The 17390-nt window shown below is 46.7% G+C and overlaps 1 protein-coding gene across 1 annotated transcript in view; it reads left to right on the top strand.

Annotated features, from left to right (window-relative positions):
- The first annotated feature begins 6477 nt into the window (after positions 1–6477).
- LOC119460581 (collagen alpha-1(II) chain) overlaps positions 6478–17390 on the top strand; it is a 62787-nt gene continuing 51874 nt past the window's right edge. Inside the window, exon 1 of the mRNA XM_049672424.1 lies at positions 6478–6658. Coding sequence (XP_049528381.1) covers positions 6574–6658 — 85 coding nt within the window. The 5' untranslated portion in view covers positions 6478–6573. The remainder of the gene's footprint in view (positions 6659–17390) is intronic.

The following is a 17390-nucleotide window of genomic DNA, read 5'->3' as shown; positions in this document are numbered from 1 at the left end:
GTTAGTGAATAAAAAATCAACGTATTAAAAATGGTGTCGAAGAGACGCTACGCGTTAAAGACAAGCCAACTGAAGCCGCAGCTTTGTAGCCGGCTTTAAGCCAACAGTAATAATAGGTCCCAACAGATGGCGCGAGAGCAGGGCGAACCCGGGAAATTTGAATTGAATTCAGCAAAAGCTCCATTGCATCCATCATGGGAGGAATGAGAGGGGAGGGGAAGAGCGTGAGGGATGGGAGGGAGGAGAGTTGAGAGGGTGTTACGTATTAGGGCCGACAGAAGACTATCATCTTTCAACGTCATTTGCAGCGAAGCAAGCAAATATGCGGCCAATTTTTTTCCCTCTCCAGACTCGTATAGTGCCGTCTTACTATCGGTTAACCTTACGCCTGACTATAACGTCCCGCAGCTGAGCATAAGGTTGCTGGCTTGATTGCAGGCCGTGGGAACTGTATTTCGGTGTGAGTGGAATGTAAAAACACTCATGTACCTAGTTGGGTGCACATTAAAGAACAACAGGTGGTCAAAATGAATGCGGAACCATTTACTCGCCTTCCGGCGTCTCTCTTAGCCCCTGTGATGATTCTAACGTTAAACTTCAGCTTTTAATCAATGAGGGACTCAATCAATCAACCAATCAGCTTATCAATGAATCAATCAGTGAGTTAACGTAGTGCCTATCATATTCCGTACCATCGCTCTAGCGTGGTGCTCAGCTTCCTTTTACTTTCTTTGTTGTCCTCCAAATTTAGGATTCATGATTTAACACTGGCAGAATAATCAAAATACAGTGTTGAATTTATTGTTTATACAGCGCTGAAGTCTTAAAAAAATATATATACGACTCTTTTCTTTCTGTTTCAGGCAGTACAAAAGTCCGACCGAAGCCTAAATTCTTCAGTTTTGGCCTGACAGGTAAACTATTCAGCGACTGATTTGGGTAGTTCGTTTACTTTACCCGTACGATGTCCATTTAATTTAACAGTTACTGGTAGTCTTGTTTCGACAGTATACTGTCTATAACAGAAAAGACGCTTTTGCATATAAGTTACATTACATTAGAGTTAGTGCTAGCGAACTTTGATGTGACTATCGAAGAGTATAGCATCATTTGGGTGAGGGTGGAATGATAAACAAAAAAAAAAAGCTCCTCTTTTCTTTTTCTTGAATTCGAACGATTCGCCACAGTACATTATGAGAAAACGAGCCCATTGGGCTCAGTGAGTACTTAGGAGAAAGTGTTATTCTTTTTATTCCCCCTTTCCCTTACCCCATGTGTAGGGTAGCAAACCAGGACGTTCGTCTGGTTGACCTCCCTGCCTTTCCTCTCTTCGCTTCCTCTCTCTCTAGGAGAAAGTGCATAATTCATGTCATTATACAGCTTATCGAGAAATTCGTGGAACACAACGCAGCACTGTATATGGCTTGCAGAGGCAACATGATGCTCGAATCCGCCGCAACACCGGCAATAAATGATGAATGTATTGCGTAATCAAGACATAGAGGAAGTGTATATGAAGGCAGGGACACATAATCTCTTCATGGTTATTTGCTGCGTGCGTGTGGGCTGGAAGCATTAAAAATTGTAAAAGTGTCTGATTAGAGGTAAAAAATAACAGAGCACGTCTCAGACACCTGTCATGTACATATGACATTCTGCCATTAAGCAACTTGATATATGACTTAAAATAGATCATCGAGGGCCTGAGTCTGCAATGTTTATTAGTGTATGTTTCAAGGTCACCACGTTTAAAGTATATAAGTCGCATACAGCTCGACCACCATGAGAGGCGTATTACTCCACAGCTTGGTCCCATGGTTGACACCAAGTAGCGGCCCATGAAGAGACTTTGTTGCATGTATAATGTTGCATGTATCATGTATAATTCATTCTTGCAAATATTGGTTGGTTCGCTGTAAACAAGCAAGTGCATCCGTAAATAAGCACAGCTATACCAAACCTCAGCCGCTGTACCGGTCGATGACTACTTAGTCCACGCAGAATCAAATATTGAGCGGTGTCATAATTAATTAAATTATGGGGTTTTATGTGCCAAAACCACGATCTGATTATGAGGCACGCCGTAGTGGGAGACTCCGGAATAATTTGGCCCACCTGTGGTTCTTTAACGTGCACCTAAATCTAAGTACACGGGTGTTTTCGCATTTCGCCCTCATCGAAATGTGGCCGCCGTGGCCGGGATTTGATCCCGTGACCTCTTGCTTAGCAGCCCAACAACATAGCCACTAAGCAACCAAGGCGAGTTGAGCGGTGTCATAGCCGAAGACCTGAGCAGTTACAACGAAATATATAAACTTTTTCATATATGAAGAGCTGCAATTTTTAAATGCATGTAGTGCGGTGGAGACAATTTGTTTCACCAGAAACACATCACTGGTGGCGGCGGACATGACTAAATGTGTGATAATCACTGTTATGTAATTAAGCCACCAAAATTTTAAAAATAATTCGTACACTACTTTTTTTTAAAGGCCTGTTGCTATTGCGGAATTGAGGCCGGTCAGTGTTCGAGGCATCGCCGCTGGTAGTAATCCTGAAAACCAGCACGGCTTTCGAGATTCGTGCTCAAATTCTGTCACAGAACACGCTGGTCTTCGACTCAGCTTTGTTCTGCGTTGCTCGAAGGAAGTGTAATGGGCAAATATAAACTTAAACGCCAATGCACTTCTCCGCAAACTTGGGTATAGCAACGTCTCACCACTGGTGGCATCCTTTAGCATTCTTACTAAGTGCATGTACACGCATTCAGTACTGACCTACTTGAGTTATGCAATCGCATCACGTGCCCTAAGGTAACTAATTGAACGCTTATTAGCAATTTGCAGCATTAAAAAGGTAATAAGTGGTTGTTACACATTTACTCAATCCGCAGCTGCTAATAATGCGCTGTCCCAATTAGGGGCTTTGTATAATTTACATTAAACTGTCTTAACAAAATTGCCTCTTTCCTTCTGAAGCAGTTGGTATGTGAATGGAATGTTCTTTGCTATCGTTCCGTAATAGACGAATAATGAAGCCGTGCGTTGTTCTCGCTGCTTGCCCAAGAATACGCATTGGCTGTGGAATGAACATTTGACAACCAACAGCCACGCTATATATAAGGTTAACAATGATTCCATATATTCTTATAGGTAGCGAAGGACGCGAATTGCTTAACTCACTTTACCGACTGTACGTAAGTGATGGCAACGTAAAACTCATCGGTCTAGCACATCACCTATGAAACGGTAGACCGACTAGTGTATGCGTTTGCTGAATAATATTCTGAAAGTTTTCAGGCCTGTTTGCAGTAAACGGTAAAATTATTGGGTCCACTGCCACTGGAACATGCCCAACTGGTTTATACAAAGTTCCCGTACAATATCCGCGCCATATTTTTGGGTTTCTTGTACCATTGCCAACTAATTTCACCATGTGTTTGGTGCTCTTTGGTCCGGACTGGCCCTTGCGCTAATTAATTAGCCCATTAATAATAATCAGTTTTGGGTTTCTTGAATAGCTTTGAACGGTAAACATTCGGTCCGGCCATTGTATGACTGGGGCTGCTTGGTCATGTGAAGGCGCATGTTTCAGTGGAGCTGCTTAGCGTAGTCATTGAATCCAGGCCGCCGAGTCTGTGGCTTCATTCATTTCATTATTTTCCGTTTCTTGAATAACTGAGAACTGCGCACCAGCGTCCGAATTCTGGATTGGTTGTTGTGCGGATTACGACACAGTGGGCGGTGATTGGCTAAGACAGCGCGTAGAACGCCGTCGCCCCAAGGAAGCATTACACTGGATGCCACTTTAAGCAAAATTACAAGTATTCTCGAAGTCCCTATAACTCCTATGGTCTCCGGGGGCGTTCGAAAGCTGCGCCGTCAGAGGGTGTGTCGGGCTTCTTTCTGTCCCTCGTCTGTGCCGCCACGATCGAAAGGTCAAGGTCTAGATCCGCTCTAAAAGAGAGTGCGGGCGAACGGGGGAATATTAGCCCGCTCGGAAGATTGAAATTGTCAAATTCATGGGCAATCAGCAATTCTAACACTAGTGCCTCCGAGGCTATCCCTGCCGCCAGTGCCTCCACCATTAGGAGCTGAATCTCAAACCTCCACATTAGGCTCCTGCAGGCATACAGTTCCTCACTATATTACCTAGAGGGAAATCTGGCGCTGTTGCGCTGTGGTATGCTTGGGAACGCCGGTATATAGTGACTTTGAATTGGCATCGTTCTCGGAGAGCCATGGAAGCCTTGAAGACGCGCCTGGCTAGCACCGTTCCGTCGGTCACAATGATTCATTTCCTGCTGAAACAGCACGTAAAAGCTGTTCTAGCTTTATGGTTACACAAAAACATGTTTTGTTTAAGTTTGAGGACATATTATTGGATGTACAATTATATGAAGCGTAAGAAGTATCAGCTGGCCGCTAAAGTTGGAGGACAGACGACACGATTCTCGCTCACTTTGAAACAACTTGTCGTCTGTTCTTGCTTTTCTTCGCTTGATTCTGAATTGCAGGTGAGTAAACTTTATTGAGAGATGTAATATGGCTGAACGAAAGCCTTTTATGTAGATTGTATTTTAAGAACGCATTATTTGTGTATCCGTATCCACAGTTTAGACGAAGCCTCGTTCAACACCAGCCAACACAAGCCTCGCAGATACATATCCCGTCATTTCCATGACGGTACAGCGCCCTTTAAGAAACTCGCATAGACGGTTTCGCCGGATTACCCTCTAGGTGTAATCCTCTATGACTGCAGGGGGCAAGTTTTCTTTTCTTCCACTTTCATTTCCTTTTTAATTCACTGCCTGTTAGCTTCATTTGGTTGGTACATTTGGTGGACACCAACAATAAATGGCAAGCCCCTCGGTTCCTCTGGTTCTTCTCTTCCATTAAATGTCGCGATATGGGCCGCGAATTTTGTTCGCGGTGGCGCCACTTGTGCGGCCATATTATTATGCTTCTGTAGCAAACCTGGTGCTGCTATAGAGGCACAAGAGATCAGATGACTTACTGCCAGCACAAGATTACACAGTCCTTCGATCACTTGGAGAGGGTTAAAATATTTGGGTTACGTACGCCGGCATCTGTCTCTACAGTGCTACGGCACTTGTTAGTCAGGTGTTTAAATCGTTTTCTGCAAGATTACATCGCACGTTTTCAAACTAACGACGCGATAGCAACTCAGGTTTCGTTGTGGGAGGAAAAGGCGGGTGTAGACGTTTTCTCTCGATACATTTATTCGTTTTTCGTCACATTCTAAACTTCAGACCAGTTTATCAAGGAAAATAATTGATGCGCGTACGATTCACCTGCCTGCCTTTTCTATATCTCTCTTCTTCCTGTTGCGTCGAAGTCCACCTCTGCATAAGGCATCACCCTCAGTGTTGGCTGTCTTTCCATTCCCTCTTTATGTCGCTTCCCCCTCTGTAGGGTTGCATCCCGCACGCGCGTCTGCTTTACCTGTCCTGTTTCTCTCCTCCTCGTCCTACTTGTTAATTGTCACAGGCAGTGTAACACATCAACAGCAGTTACTGTCACTTAAATTCTATGTTCGCTTACAGCATTCTCAGATACGAGTTATGAGGCCGTACCGGCGTTTTGTAACTCACGTCTAGTTCCCTTACTGTAAATACCGAGCCATCCCTAGCAGAAGCGTCTCCTAATCGACCTGTGACCTCTTTTCCATCGTATTCGTCTGAAATGTCAGCGTGGCTAGATTGCAAAATTTTATTCGGTAATTTGAGTAAATCTTCACCGACATGCTCATCAGGTATGCTTAAACGGGTGTGCTGGAAATTCTCCTACAATTTTCAACACGTCCGTTTTCCGTGGAATAATCAGCGTTCCGGAACCTCAGCCTTCAAATCCGACCACACACTATGGAGTTCAGCGTGTGAAACTTCCATAGTGAGCCAAACAAAGTTCCTTTCCCCTTATATCCCCTTCCTCAAAAATGCCTAGAGTCTTCACATAAATATATCATTCTGTCTTTCTTCACGTTTTCGGCCCCTTAGATAATGTGTGCCGTGGTTAAGGAACAGGAAGAAGAACCCTGTGAGCATAATGGGATGGGCACCAGTGTTCATTTCCCGGAACAAGGGGGGCCAAGTTCGTCTGGATGCTAGCCTCTCCATTTGATGGTGGCCTTCACGCATCTGCGTCACTGGGTTATTGCATCAAGCTAAATTCAAGCGCTGTCCTCGTCCCTCCAGACAGCGAGAGCCTGCAGGAAGGAATACCGAAGAACCAGCTGGTGCAGCAAAGGCACCAAGATAGCTGTATGAAATGCCATTTTGCTACTTCGCGCGCTACAGGTGTTTCGGTCGCGGACAGGCGAGCGTCGTCCGCGGGTGACGTAACGGCAGCCTTCTTCACCACCGCGGGGGCCAAGGTCGCGAGCCGAGGAAAGGAGGCGCTTCGCCGCCGACGTGCTCGCGTTCGTCGCCTATAAAAGCTTAGCGTCCGGCGCGAGCGGGTGCACTGCCGTTTGAAGCCGGGGTGTTCACTCGAGGAGCGGAGACCCTCCTCAAGACCCACGAGACCAGCGACGAGGAGGACAGGCGCCGCAATGGCGACCGCCAGCGCAGGGCTCCGGCCCGCGCTCCGGCTCGGACTATTGCTGCTGCTCTTCTGCTGCCACGCGCACGCCCAAGGTAGGGGCTCATCCTCAACGACGAACCGGGACCGCCGCTCCATGTGTGGTGCAATGGTTGTGCACGAGGGATCAGTACGGGCGTGGGCGCAATACAGTCTCGGGCGATTTGAAGGTGCGCGTCGACCGAACCTCCTGGTGTGACCCGAAAGTGGCGGCGCGCTTCGCTTCTCCTATCGCGAATAACCTGCGTGGCAACGCTCTAATCTGATTAGATTAGACCAATAGTGATCACCTTCAAATCGTCCCAGGCGGCGTCCAGAAGGCACACCGTCGGCTGCGAGGATCGCCGTAGTGGACAGAGCCAGGCTGTATCATTACCGACGTGTGCCGTGGTTCTATTAGCGCGTGAGGTAATTTCCGCTGACGGACCGTTTATTTAGGCTATGCAAATGTATATTTACTTACTTTTATAACTACACATACATATCAATACCGTTATAGGGGCTATATGCGCTTGTAGCATTCTTTTAAAATCGCGGCATTGAAGTGCAGATATGACCGGTAGTGGGAAAGGGTGGAGAAGAGGGTAATGTGGGCTTAGAACTTATTTTCCAGCGCCTAAGTCGAGGCGCGAAAATGGCTGGCAGTAGAGCCCAGAAATCCTATGGATGTCTTGTCCTGTGCCCCAGAGGTTTGTGGCGCAATGAGGATTAATTCGAACCACGATAGATTCCTTGAGGTGAAATGTTAACTAACAGTTAGATTGGCACTTTACCGTGTTCGCTCCGGGCGGTTGTAGGAAGAGAACCCTGTCTACCAACGACGGGGTGCACAAGCCAACCAAAACTTTATGTCTATGCGTAGCTGTTAGTCACTAGCACCAGCCACAAGTGTTTTGGGCCGCTTTGAAAATAAGTCATAAATGTCATTATGTGCAGTTACATTGCTTATGTGTGTTTATAAGCGATGTGTCCGCGTTAATTTCTTGAGGTAAAGACAGAATGATTTGTGAAATAGAGATTTTCTATTCGCTAAGACCAACGCTTGACAAAAGTGTTCATAAGTGGGAGCTTTTCTGATTTCTTTTTCTTTCTTTTTTTCTCGCGCAAAATTGAAGCCACGGGCAGTCTAACGAGTGACCACTGTGTATTTCCACTCACTGTGTGCTCCACATAGGCGAACAAATGTGAAAAAGCCTCTCGCTCTTCTCTTTATGCTTCTTGGTGTGCGAAGCCCCGTAATTACAAAATAACAGCTCTGCTAATGTCAGTAAATGTTATGCATTTTAGAAGGAACCTGCTGCGGTGTCAAAGGAGCATAGGGTCGCGGTTTAGATTACCGCCCACGGCGGCCGCATTTTGATGTGGGCGAAAACGCTCGTGTACTGAAATTATTAAGGCACGTGTTGAAGAAACCCAGGTGACCAACATTTATTTGGAGTCCCTTCTACTGCGACGTCTCTCATAGCCCCAATGATCGCGCAAGTTAAACCTGTAAACTTTCACGCTATTTCAATGGTAATTTCTGCATCACTGTTAGCTGCAAGTATTTGCACCTAATTATGCCGCACTAACTTTCGCCTTTACTTCAACGTGCCGGGGAAAATTCGCTCCTTCTGGAAACGCGTGACAGTGTCGTCAGGTAATCAGGACGCTTAGGATATCGCTAACAAGACAACAAGAGTGAATCATATTTATGGGCTTTTATCTAAAGAAAACGAAGGCAATCGATTTCCGTTGCACTTGTTAGACCGAGAATAAAGATCGCGTAAAGACCACCTCCTCCCGCCGCCAGGAATGATGTCGCAGTCAGCGGCCGCAAATCATCGTAATCGCGCATAAGTGTCCCGTGAGAGTCTCGCTGGCGATGCCGCTTTTACCGAAGTCCATAATGTGCGTGACAAACGACCAACCGGGGAGTATTGACGAAGAGGCAAAGGACGACGCTGAAGGATGGGCTAGACGAACAATCACGCGCCGCGCATTAGCAGAGTAAGCAAGGCGGAGACTAGGGCCTATTAAGAAAAGTCGATCCAATCCGTATCAGCGCGCGAGGACGAGAGGGAAAGTGTACACGCGCAGTTCATTCGGCCTTCTCTGATCACTGTCGGGCGCCGTATACGATATACACCGGGCAGCCCGTCTCATCCTTTTTACGCCGACACCGGGCTTCAAGAGCCCGCACGCCGCTGTAATCGCGCGCGTGTACTCCGTGGCCGCGAACAGCTCGCGAGGGGATGGATGAGAGCGCGCGGTGGAAGATCGGCGGGTGCTTCCGGCGCTCGAGGACAGCCGGTTGCCCCTCTCCGTGTTTGGCTTCCACTTATTTGAGCAGACAGCGATCCGCGAAAATAACCGCGCAGGTAAAGCGCAAGACCGAGATCCGGAGAGAGAGAGAGAGAGCAAAAAAAAAAAAAAAAAAGAAAGTAACGGCCCCGTATAGCGCGCATCATCGAGAATCCCTGGCACGTCGTCGAGTGTCGCCAAGAGTGTGCGGCGGCGCGGGCTGGAGCAGGATTCCTGCTCTTGAGCGCCCCTTTGGCGCCAGAATGCGAGCGATGACGTTTTCCTTGATGCTCGTCCCAGTGAAGGTGCCACGCGAACAGAAGCCGAGCGAGTCGGCCAAGCCCATAATATACTATAGAGGGCGTTTTGCATAGACTTAATCGGGTTTTTTTCTTTTCGACAGGCGCTGTCTGTTGACCGAACTGAACGACAGAAGGACGCGTCTTCTCCTGCTCCGCTGAAAGTAACAAGATCCGGTTGTCAATACACTTTAACTGTGTGTGCGCGCGCGCGCAGACAGGATTACAAAGCACGGTTGGGTCGCGCGCGCGCGATGCGTCTGGGATAAGAGGCTCACGAAGCGTTTCATCGCTCGCTTCGCGGGGCCATAAAGAAAGTATACCGCGAAAGGGATTGCGCAGATAATGTAGCGTATGCGCCGTAATCCTGCATGGGCGTGAAAAACAAGCTGCGATCGCGCGAGCGAAGAGGGAAACCTCGGCGCGTGTCAGCCTGTGCGAGCACAAAGTTATACTGCGATATGTACGACAGGTTGATAAACGACAACGATTACTCGCGATCCCATGTACGCAAACTTCGCTGCAACTGAAAGGTTATAGTATACCTTATGGAGGTGGCGGCGGCGGCTTTGTAGCTTAAGAAAGTATATAGTGGGTGCACATTGCGCGTACGTAAATACCAAGTGGTCTCGATCTTTTCACATGGCATGGCTTTGTCAGGAATCTGTTGGGAGGCGTAGAAAGACCGCAAGTTCTTTATGCGCGACGCACGAGAGAAGACAAGTTAACGTTGTCGTTCTTAGACGCAGGCAACAACACTGATTGCAGCAGCCTGTTCGGCACGACGCCTGTAAGCAAAAGCAAAATTTTTTGCAGTAATTCTGGCCTCTCATTATGCTATACAGAGTGTGAAGTTGCGAACGTTGCGGATTACCTTAACAAGGGACGCCTCATGCGACCGTTAGTCTTCACAAATGAATTTTGACGGTGTTTGTGTAATACACATGTATGCAGTATAGTTACCTTTCCTTTCAGAGAATTATAATAGTCTTTTTTGAGAACTTATCGCATGATTGCGAAGAAAATAGTGGTCTTACAAGAACTTTCTGTTGACCTAGCTGGTGCATACTTGATAATCAACGTTTTAAAGCGCAAACAAGAGACAAGGCACAAAAGGAAGGTCAAACACACGATACTGGCTTGATACAGGATATTAAGCTTAATACTGGAAGCATGTCACATAAAAAAAGAGGAAAGGTTGCATCAGTGAACCTTCTTTAAGTCTCTACGCAAAAGAGTTTGGATACCTCAACGCGCATGTAAATTATTCGGGCATTTCTCATACATTGTCCTTATCATGTCTTTTTTTTTCATTTTCCTTATCGTGTTCTTTTCTTTTTTTCATTTTCATTAACGTTTCTGCGCATGTGCCTTTTTCATATATATTTCATGAAGACGTTATGGAATAAACAGTTGAAAGTAGCGCTTGTCCTGTGTTTGACCTTCCTTTTGTGCCTTGTCTCTTGTTTGCGCTTTAAAAAGTATCAAAATACTGGTATTTACATACAGATTAGCGGTCCCGCATTTTACAACTAGACCGAGGTAGTCATAGCTCGTCTTTGCAATTTTCAAAGCCATCCGCATATTGCAAGAGGAATGCCAGTTGCAATGCCGCCTTATGTTTACAGCGACTAAGCATGGCAAGTATTTGGTGAGGCCTGTTTGTGCCTGTCACTTTATTTAGACCATTCAAGTTCACCACTGTTCGCAAGTCGCAGCGCAGTAAGTGAGTTTCTCGAGCACAGTCACTCGTAGACCTCGTCACTGCAATACGCAGCGCACCCTTCGTGTGTTTTGTGTTATCTTAATGGGGAGGGGACTCCAGGCTTATTTATTTATTTATTTATTTATTTATTATTTATTTATTTATTTATTATTTATTTATTTATTTATTTATTTATTTATTTATTTAATGTTGGCAACAAGTTGAGTATGCCGCCGGCTTTTCCACATCATTAATTTCGTGTATACGAATGGAGGGTGATGATAGGTGAAGTGAATCCGTTCAACTATTTAGTAGTTCTCTACCAAGCGTGTAGCAGTCACAGAAGTCTTGTGGCGTTCACGGGCACTTTCGCAGACGCTTTACGCCGTGCATATGCGAGGCAATTTATTGTGCTCAGACAAAAGAAAACTTGCAGCTCCCAGCTCGTTGGAAAATTTCGATGCACGATATACCTGAATGCAGGCTACTTGCTTGCTTGCCGCTCATGCGACGAGTGCGGGCAGACATTTGTCTCTCACGCTTCCATGCTGTGGTACAAATCACGGCAGACAGAGAATGCAAAAGAAAAAACGAAACAAGCAGCAATAGGAAGTGACAGGCAGCGTAAAGAGGACGGTGATCGGTCTAAACATTGCAGAACCACTGCCGCACCTTCCACGACGACACAGCATACGTTGCCTTTGTTATTTTTTTTTTTTTACCGCCGTCCCTTCCTGCGAAGCGCGGCTTATTCTCGCTAGCGGCTGGTTTGCCGGGTCGGGTCAGCGAGGTCAGAGGTGCGCTTTGATGGAGCGTTCATTTCCAGGCCCGACGGCGGTGTTCCCACGCGACGAGCGGGTAAAACAAGTATCTGCGTAGAGCTTTGTGGAACTGACACGACAGGCTTGCTCATTTTTTTTTTCTTTTTGTATAGTTTTCTTCTCCCCTTATCAGGAGTCGGGTGTCTCTGACTAAGTCCGCGGATCCGTTCGGCGTTGATGGAAGCGCGTGCTAATTGTGGCCGCCATATTCGCGCCTCGCACTTTCCCCGCAGAGAGACAAATTGGATATACGACTTCAGCACGCCCCTGCGGTAGCGCACAACTTATGGCGAATTCGTGCGGCTTCGGAAAGTACGATTAGGCGCTAAACGACAGATTGCCTGCCACTGGAGATAAAAGGTGTGGTCTGAACACAAGGCTAGTGTGACGGACACAAATTTTTACTTTTACGGTAAATGAGAGCGAGAAATGACTTAATAACTCGTTTTATTCTGCAATAACTTGATTCTCTATTGGTTTATCTACGCCAACTGCAATCTGGCAAAGTGGGAACGGATTCATTTTGAGAAAGGTACAAAAAACGAATGCAACAAGCAAGGAAAGACAATGACGTAGCGCTCTTATTACTGAAGAAATACTTGTTTCAGTGCAACCACCTTCGTATATACACTGTAGAAAACGACGCAACATTAGTCAATAAGTTTACAGGACACCTGCCGACATCTCGCACCAACGTCATCACAAAGCTTTTTTTTTTTTTTTTTTTTTTTTTTTTTGCTTGCGGGGCACTTCGTTCTTGCTCCTCTGCGTGCAAATTTTCGTCTGCATTATACGCGCCGAGCCTTTCTATTGACTGATTGATTTTTGTTTGACGCCTCAAAGTATTACATGAGCTATGAGACACGCTGCAGTGGATGGCTCCGAATTAATATTAACAATTTGTGGTCCCTAAATGCACTCAGAATGAAGTGCACGAATGTTTTGCGTTTCATTCCATCCAGAATATGGCCGCCGCGGCAGAGAATCGAACACGCGACCTCGGGCTCAGCAGCAAAATGCCCCAGCCACTTAGGCACTGCTTTGTTCGTACGTAAGACAAATGTCACTCCCACGGCATGTGCCCCAGAATTATAGCGCACAGCTATTCGCTACAACTCCACAAAGCGTGCAGCGTCTGGAAAGTTGTAGTAGCTGTCATCTCAATTCTCCTTTAAAGTGCCCCTCATCAGATCATATCGGAAATTTTCATTATGTATTCAAGTTGTCAAGCGCCATCCGTGGTGCGTTCTATCACACGGATTGTTCGAAGGTGTTTAGTAATCGCCGAGATAGACGCGAAGGGCTAGCAACCCTCCTCGAAGTGGAGCCTATATCTCCCACTGCCTCGATCGGCGACATTTCTCAAAAACCTTCGTTCATATTGGAGCCGAGAGCCCACATCTTGTTTACGTCGTGAGCCCCATCTTCTACTGCCTTTCTTTTTTTGCATTTTCATTATTGCTGCGCTACTCATTCCCATATAGGCGATTTGCAGCGCTGTCTGTTTCACGACTATATATCCTCGTGCTATCCGCGTTGTAACTGCCTATTCGTGCACTGCTGGCGGGATGTGTTCCATGTAGGCGAGACTGGTGACGTCGTTTCTGCTGGTGAGGAGGCTGTATTTTCCGATAACAAGGGCGCGCGCGGGCTTTAGTTTGAATTTGCAGGAGTTTTCGCGGCGGAAAATCGATTCCCACGGAAACTCGGTTCTTCCGAAGCCAGCCCTCACCGTCTATAGTTTGCACTCCGAGGGAGACAAAGAAACAAAGAAAAGGATATCTCCACACGTCAGCAGGCCTTCGTGTCTGTGATTTTATTAAATAAGTGGCGAACCCAGCACGAATCAGGTTGAGTCTGCAAGAGATGGCTGCGTAGTCACGACCCGCGCATGACGCCAGCACCTGAAGTCATCGAACACTGCGTTGTCGTTTAGATGTGATTCCCATATGAGAAGATTCCACGTGATAGCGGGTTAGCTTTCCAGTCGCGGCGGCCGCATTACGACGTAGGCACTTTGCGATAACGTTCGCTCACTGAGATTCGAGAGCACGCTCGAGAGCCTTTGGCAGCCGCCATAGAGTTTCCTACAATGATCACTAGGGGTAACTCTGGCGCTGCGATCGTTCAGCCGCCATGGGAATGATGGGAAGTATACATCGATTTGTCTGCTCTTCGTGCTTGGGGGTCCCGACGTTCTTGTGGCTTCGTTTATTATACGATTTATCTGTGCCTAAGTTAGACTAAATCTCAAAGCTATTTATACTTTTTTTTTTAATGCAGAGGGTAATAAGACTCGGCAAGCACGAATAATCGGTGCTAATTGCAGAAGTCCCCCTTGTGCATGCGTCCGCGGCTTAATGGTTTCAATATCGGTCTTCTGTATTAGAGGTCCTGTGTTCGAATCCTGCCATATCATACAGTTTTGATAATGTTTACCTAATCTTTTTGTAATGTAGCACTTTCTACTACTAGAAAGTAGTACTTTCTTTAAAATGATGACCTTGCAAAGCCACGAAGCGATTTAAAGCCCCAAGCACGAAGTTTTAGGCACATCCATGCACTACACCCATGCTGGCTGAAAGAGCCCTGCTTGCAGCTGCCGTAGACATTAGCGCCACTGTTCCTTCTGGTAATTGTATACGAACCCCTCCCTATGGCAGCCATGGCACCCCAATACTACAACGTCCTTCGAAGCCTCAACGTGACCTTGAGACGCCTAAGTGAATCAATCGTATTGGTTTAAGCAGGTAACTAGCAGCCATAAGTGCCTCCTCTTTAGGAGCAGAAATTGAGACACAGGCGTTCTTACGAAAAAGCCTAACTTGCTCCATACAGTGTTGTACATCAAGACGACTTGTACGAAAATCGCGTTTTTCATAATGTGTATAATGATGTATGAGGTCTAAATGAAAGCATGCACAGTTTATCGCACTTCCAAAAGTGCGAAGCACTTGTAACGTTTTATTTAGGCAGCGCTGGAGTGTTGAGGGCATTATAGATTTGAGTCACGTCCTGAAATGTATTTAAGCAAATTCGCATTGAGCGTGCAGACATTCCATTACTGTCTCGCGAGAGCGTATAAAAATAGCGAGTTTGAGTCCTTATAGGAAAGCTCCCCTTTCCTCCGATGAGGCCAAGCTAGCCCCAGCTATTTGAGACGACGTTTCCATTTCGATGAGCGCACGCCTGCAGCGAAGCGGCGCACGACAGATGTGATCCGCGCCCGTTACGTGCTCTTGAATGCGGATCGTTCGAAGACGTCCTTGACTCGACGAATTGGAACACGTTGATTAGGTCCGAGCAACATTCGAAACATATACTGTCGACTTGGAAAAAAGAAAAGTATAGGGGCCCACGCTAATACTGCACACTTTGCTGCGGCTGATACTCATTGGTAGTCCAGTGGGATCGAACTCTTGCACAACCCTGTCGTCCACTGCTGGGCGCTCGCGTCGGCTGGCGAGGTCCAAAGCATGCGAAGAAGCTCGACGAGGGGGAGCGAAGAGGACGCATCGGAAGGACCGTTACTTTCAGCTCACTGACTGGTCTGACCGCTTTCTTTTTTTGTTCATCGCTCGTTCCCTTGGCTCATCAAGGTCTCCGTGCGATGCCGGCTAGCGGAGGCCAGTGGCGACACTGGGGAGCGTGCCAGCGGAGACCACTGGAGTGAGCCGGTCGGGGAAAGCCATAATTCTTGCGACGCGCACCTCACTCGCGGATGCGCTCGAGCGCCGTCCAAAGGTCAGATAAAGCCGTTGCGCTAATCCCACTTTAACCCATCCGGAACGAAGCCACGCAATGCTGTGAGGAGCGCTACCGAAAGAGCACTTTCCGTGCGTCTCCGGTCTTCCCTCCTCTCGTGCAACACGATTTCAATCTGGGCATATTTTCAGTTCAAGGAGGACTCTTGTAGGACCGGACTGTCGGATATATGGGCGCTTCTTTTTTTTTTCTTTCTCGATTACCACCTTTCAACTCGTTGTCCGAGGGCCACCTTCTCTGCCTCTTGGAACGTGACACGAAAGTTTCGCACGCTGCGCCTGCTGATCGACATTGCGCCGGTTGTGCATGCTTGCAAGCTTTCTCGGCGCCAGTAATGTCTTAAGAGAAGAAAAGCGCTAGCCTCGGTGTACGGAGGAAGGCGCTGCACCTAGCACCAGCAACAGCCACTAGGTGAACGTCTCTGGTACGTTTCAGAGATGCGGGTAGGAACGCTGAGACAGAGGAATAGACTTTCGCGCACTGAAACCATTTAGCGGCCATATGTTTTGCGGTAATGCTTGTATTCCGGCACACGCTAAGTTCCCAAACACATAACACTGGAAATAAGTGATGAAGGGGCACAAGCATTTGCATAGTGGAAGGGAACAACCATAAACCGATTAATAAATGCACCGGCGCTTGGAGTCGCCGGTGTTGCTATACTCAGTGCGCGCAGGTCCCTGCATACAACCTGCGCCCTCACCGAACTGTCATACTCAGGCTGCACTGAATGCATAGGCTACAGCACCCACCCCCATCATCTCGGTGTGCATTTGGAACGTGACGAAAGTAGATGGAGCCCCAATGCAGCCGCTTCCCGCTGAGGACAGTGCGGTGAAGTGGTGACCGTCGAGTGGGTCCTCCTTCGGGCACGAAATAATTAGTTCGGAAGGGTGCTGCGAGAATAATTAAAAGATCCAGTCGCACGGATCTGAGATTACGATGCTCGCTTGCAAGGAGACGTTAGCGTGGTTGGCACAAAAATATTTATTTTTTTGTTTCTCTGTTAAAGACCGCCCCATTCGCTCGAGGCGCGTTATAGCAGAAGGTAAAGAGGGTAAGGAATGCATACGCATTTTCATGTTAACATTTACTGCGAAATAGCGCTATACGAGGTGACACACAAGAAAAGCAAGTATTTTAAAAGGAGAGATATGAAAACTCTAACTACCGATACCGTACAGTAAAGTGAAGACTTGCGTCAAACCAGGACTTAGAACTCTGCAAGAAAATAGAAAAAGTAAATTAGATAAAGCTACGGGTTATATACTCGGACAAGCAGCTATGACTCTGGTGAGAACATCAATAAACAGCAAGTTCTACTGAGAAACTTTATGTGGGAAAAAATTTATAAAAATGGTTCGAGCAACTATTTCTCGAATAGTTAAACAATCATCATGGCGATTCGGGATGCGGTGAAAGCATGGACTCGTATTTCCTTTATGTTAATTCTAGTGCCCTCATAAAAGTATAGTATAAAAAAAAAAACTCAACATCAGACAGCGCATACGATGGCTTAACGTCGGAAGTTGCAATTAACGTCTTCATCACTGTGACGCTACTTGAATGCCGATAGTCATTGACAATGTATTTGCCGCATTGTTTTGTGTACTGTCGTTGACTGATTCGATCGTGTTCTGTTGATGTAGCCTCGCAGCATGCATGCGCACTCAAGAAAAGTGCGGACCAAAAAAAAAAATGTTCTGTGGGCCTGAATAAAATAGTATCCATGAAATATGCGCAGAGGTATTTTCGCATGCGGTAAAATTACATTGTTTATCACCTAGAAACTCTCTGAATGTAATATTTTTCTTGATTAACGAATGCAGCTGAATTTGTCGTGTTCAGGGTCATACTCCTGGTACTACACCGATGAAAAATGTTGTTTAGATCAGATTGTAGGATTTCTCTATCT

Source organism: Dermacentor silvarum, chromosome 8, assembly GCF_013339745.2.
Source record: "Dermacentor silvarum isolate Dsil-2018 chromosome 8, BIME_Dsil_1.4, whole genome shotgun sequence".
NCBI lineage: Eukaryota > Metazoa > Arthropoda > Arachnida > Ixodida > Ixodidae > Dermacentor > Dermacentor silvarum.
This window is presented reverse-complemented; position numbering and strand designations above follow the sequence as displayed.